At 36.7% G+C, this 5,032-nt stretch overlaps 1 protein-coding gene across 1 annotated transcript; it reads left to right on the forward strand.

The window, feature by feature from the left end:
• Positions 1 to 1,420: 1,420 nt before the first annotated feature.
• On the forward strand, positions 1,421 to 2,416 carry Neurod4 (neuronal differentiation 4). The gene has a single exon (XM_038315158.1). The coding sequence runs from the start codon at positions 1,421 to 1,423 to the stop codon at positions 2,414 to 2,416; it is 996 nt and encodes a 331-aa protein (XP_038171086.1).
• The last annotated feature ends 2,616 nt before the right edge of the window (positions 2,417 to 5,032 follow it).

The raw sequence follows: 5,032 nt of genomic DNA on the forward strand, positions 1-5,032 counted from the left end.
TGAGCTATCACTTGTGTTCCTGATCTTAACCATTCTGACAGGTATAAGATGGAATCTCAAAGTTGTTTTGATTTGCATTTCCCTGATGGTTAAAATTGTTCAACATTTCTTTAAGTGTTTTGTGGCCATTTGAGAATCTTCTATTGAGAATTTGCTAGATCTGCACCTCATTTTTAATGGGATTAGTTAGTTTGTTGATGTCTTGAGTTCTTGGATTTTATTTTTGATAATTTGGATTTGTTTTGGATAATATTTTGAATATTAGTCTTCTGTCAGATGTGGTGTTGGTGAAAATATTTTTCCATTCCGTATTAATTAATTTAATCAATATTTAATTAAAAATTCCATTTTTAATCCTGTTGATTGTATCTTTTGTCTTACAGAAGCTTTTCAGTTTCATCAAGTCCTGTTTGCTAATTGTTGATCTTGGTGTCTGTGCTATCAGTGTTCTGTTTAGGAAGTTGTCTCACGTCAATGTGTTCAAGGCTATTCCCCACCTTCTCTTCTATCAGGTTCAGTGTGTCTGGTTTTAGGTTGAGGTCTTTAATCCACTTGGACTTGAGTTTTGTATATGGTGATAGATATGGATCTATCTTCTTTCTTCTATGTGTAGACATTCAGTTAGACCAGTACAATTTGCTGAAGACACACTTTCTTTTTTCCACTGTGTATTTCTGGCTTTTTTTTCCAATAAAAAAAATCAGGTGTCCATAGGTGTGTGGATTTACATATGGGTCTTTGATTTGATTCTATTGATCAACCTGTCTGTTTTTATGGCAATACCAAGCAGTTTTTACTATTATAGCCTTGTAGTACAGTTTGAAATCAGGGATGGTAATACCTCTGAAAGTTCTTTTATTGTATAGTATTGCTTTAGCTATCATGTATTTTTTATATTGGGGCAATAATTTATATGTTTATTTATTTTTCTTCACATAAATTTACAAAAGAAAGAATGTGTGCTTGGAATTTTATTTATGTTATTTTTGTATAAAATTTCCATAAGATAAATAATCTGATAATAAAAAGTCAGACACTAGAACCACAATGAGTATTCATTTTATTCTTTTGTGCTAGTTTTTCTTGTAGTGTACTATAAAGAGATGTATGTCTAGGGCAATTCTTTGAGCCTTGGCTTCATTTAAAATAACAGATGGTCAAAGACATCATGAAATATGAAGTCCCAACATAATGTGCTCTATAATAATGAAATAACAACAAAGTTTATTTGTCTTTTGACAGGGTCTCATGTAACTCAGGCTGGCCTTGAGCTTTCAATGCTATTAAAGATGACTTTGAATTCCTGATCTTGTCTCTACCTCCTAAGGGCTGGGATCATAGGCATGTGCCATCATTAGTTTAGATTTACATCAAGTATTTTGGGGTTTATCTTTTTATATTTTCTTTTCCAGAATCTATAATGGCAAAAATGTACATGAAATCGAAGGATATAGCAGAGCTGGTCAACACACAATCCTGGATGGACAAAGGTCTGAGTTCTCAAAATGAGATGAAGGAACAGGAGAGAAGATCAGGCTCTTATGGGATGCTTGGAACCTTAACTGAAGAGCATGACAGTATTGAAGAAGAGGAAGAAGAGGAAGGTGATGGAGAGAAACCTAAAAGAAGAGGTCCCAAGAAAAAGAAGATGACCAAAGCACGCCTGGAGAGGTTCAGGGCTCGAAGAGTCAAGGCCAATGCTAGAGAGCGGACCCGGATGCATGGCCTGAATGATGCCTTGGATAACCTTAGAAGAGTCATGCCATGCTACTCCAAAACCCAAAAACTTTCCAAGATAGAGACTCTTCGACTGGCAAGGAACTATATCTGGGCCTTGTCTGAAGTCCTGGAGACTGGCCAGACACTTGAAGGCAAGGGATTTGTGGAGATGCTCTGTAAAGGGCTCTCTCAGCCCACAAGCAACCTGGTCGCTGGATGCCTCCAACTGGGACCTCAGTCTGCCCTCCTGGAGAAGCATGAGGAAAAATCTCCAATTTGTGACTCTACTGTCTCTGTCCACAGCTTCAACTATCAGTCTCCAGGGCTCCCCAGCCCTCCTTATGGCCACATGGAAACACATCTTCTCCATCTCAAGCCCCAACCATTTAAGAGTTTGGAAGACTCTTCCTTCGGGAGTCATCCACCTGAGTGCGGTACCCCACCTTATGAGGGTCCACTCACACCACCACTGAGCATCAGTGGCAACTTCTCCTTGAAGCAAGGTGGCTCCCCTGACTTGGAAAAATCCTACAGCTTCATGCCACATTATACCTCTGCAAGTCTAAGTTCAGGGCATGCACATTCTACTTCTTTTCAGGCTGGCACTTCCCGCTATGATGTTCCTATAGACATGACCTATGATTCTTACCCCAACCATGGTATCGGAACTCAGCTCAATACTATCTTCACTGATTAGGTCAGGAAGATAAACACCAACACTTCAGAAAATGAGGTGGAGATATTTTCTATGTTTCTAGTGGCTGAGCTAAACCCTCAGAGAATTTAAAAGAACCCTTTGGATATGCATCAAACACAATGACCCTAGTCCAATCAGAATCTCCTATTCCTGATAACTTCCTTCTCATTAACATCTTACATTGCACCAATTCCTGTATTTGGGATTCTCACATGAAAATATTTGATGGTTTGTGTTCACATGGTAATAGTATAGAAAACCAAGGCCCTGCTCCAGTGGTACCAAAGACTCATTGGATGCTATGCCAAGTAACTTTCCATTTCTGGTGTTTGTTGCTTTCTGATAAACATAGAGCAACGGTTCTAAGTCAACATACACCTTTCATCTCTCATAAATTTCTTAAACTAAAAAGCAATAAGGGGAAATAGCATGAATGGAATGATTAAATGGAATAGGAAGACATCAGGTACATGTCTGTTAGCTTATAGAACACGAAATTTGTGTGAATTTGACGGATCTTTATATCTATCTAAACATAACGTTCAGAGTCTAATATAACAACTTGATTATTAATGTAAATAACCAAGTATGCTCTTTAAGAGATTAGTTCTATTTATTGCTGTGCTGAAAGGTATGCACACCATTTTTAGTGATTTCAGAACTATGACAGAAACCTCACACAAACTTTTTCTTTTTTCCTTTTTTAAAAATTTATTGTTTGTGTGTTTTTTTATTTATTTTGTTTTTACATACCAACTAAGGTCTCCCCTTTCTCCCCTCTTCCCAGTTCCTCTCCTCCCACCTGTTCTTCCCATCTACTCCTTCACCTCTGTTTCTGTAAATTTTACGCTTGATACTATTTAAAAAACAACTATCTTAGTCCTAGGAATTGAGCAAGAAAGACACTGAAATATCTGACTTGTTTGACCAATGGAATCCGTTAGTTCATTTCCTAGCTTCCACGGCTAAAGGGCTATGGAAATTCTGCCAGTGTCCAGGCGCTTCTGCTAGAATCAGAACACAGCCAAGTTCCCACTGCAGAGTAATAAAATGGTGGTTTACCAGCTAACACAAGTCGAGGGACTCTGCCTAACACGTAGCCCACAGAAAAACATGAATTTTTTTCTCAAACAAGATGAATTTCACTGTTTAAAGGAAAGTGACTAAAGCAATGGAGCTCCATATGCTCCAGTATCATACATTCCAGAACCACAGTCACTAATCAAGCCTGAATTCTCACAACACATCCTCACTCCACATCCTCTACTGACTGTTACCTTGTCCTCATTCCTGAGATATAATATTCTTTATATTATAGCAGACGTTTCAAGAAAAGTGACTTAGAATTGAGAATCAAAATTCAGGGTCAGTGAATGTGAATGCTTTTTACCAGTTTGTATCTTCCACACTAGTTTTGATCAGTCTGAAGAATATTTATTTTTCTTTATGTGATGTTTCTTTTATTTGTATCCACACTGGCTCGGTCAAGTTTCTCTTTTACAGAGACTTTATTCTGTGAAATTTTACTATCCTGATCCATCGTACCTAACAATTATTTAGGCCCAACCCAAGAATATAAATAGCTTATTTGATAGTGGGTCAGGGTACATCTATAGGAATAAATTTGAGCAATTTTAATGACAGATGCATATTCCATTTTATCTACCAAACTAAGCATCTTTTTTTCTTTATTGCTTTTATTTATTTCTTCACACATAAGTTATTTTGTGTCCATCTTATTGTGGCACTTACTCTGCTCCACTTTGCATCCCTGGCTTATAAATAAATTTAAAATTTTGTAGAGAGATCTTAAACTACACCACCACAATGCCCCCCCCCTTACACACGCCTTGAATTTCCTTAGTGTGAATAGGCAAAGGGAGATATCTATAGAGTCATCCGTGGTGTTTTTTTTTGAGAATTTAATGTTTGTAGCATTTATGTTTGTAGATAATAATTGCTATCTGCATTATTTATTAGACACTATTTATTTAACTTATTTATCTTTTTTTAATGCAAAAGTTTGGGTCCCACAGATATATCTGCAACTTCATAAAGCTTCAATGGGAAAGTAGCTTACAAGTTTGCAATGAGAGGAAAGGAGAAAACCAGTTATTGGTGGCTTGTGATGGTTTTATAAAAAGGAGCAATAATTTGAGTAGCTATGCAGCGTAATGGTTTTAGATTTTCCCTTGTAAGGTATACCAGAGTTAAATTTTTGTTTATGCCTTTGAAGAGTGTAGTACATATGAATCAAGACTGTAGAATTGTGAAGAGAGATTTTATAACTGGATACAAATTTCAAACTGTACCATGCTTTAAAAGAACTCCTTCAAATAATATCCATTCTTCTGAGAACATTTTCAGGTAAAAGTAAGCAATTGTTTCAATTGTTTAAAAGAAATGACTATGTTTTCTCTCTTTTTTTCAGTAGCAATAAAGCTTTGGGCGTTATTACACATTGTGTTTTACTTGACTGTGTTTCTCTTTGAAGTTTTCTTTTAGTCTTTGCATTTATGTTTGACAAGCAGCTAGCACAGTAGTTTCAGCCAGAGCAGAAGGTGTCTAAATTCCTTCTTCCGTGTGTTCTGTCTGGAAGATTTGGAAGGTCACAAT

Source organism: Arvicola amphibius, chromosome 17 (genome assembly GCF_903992535.2).
Source record: "Arvicola amphibius chromosome 17, mArvAmp1.2, whole genome shotgun sequence".
NCBI lineage: Eukaryota > Metazoa > Chordata > Mammalia > Rodentia > Cricetidae > Arvicola > Arvicola amphibius.

What these genes read in the sequence shown, in the direction of transcription:
- Neurod4 (XM_038315158.1), top strand. Translation starts at nt 1,421, where the DNA reads ATGGCAAAAATGTACATGAAATCGAAGGATATAGCAGAGCTGGTCAAC.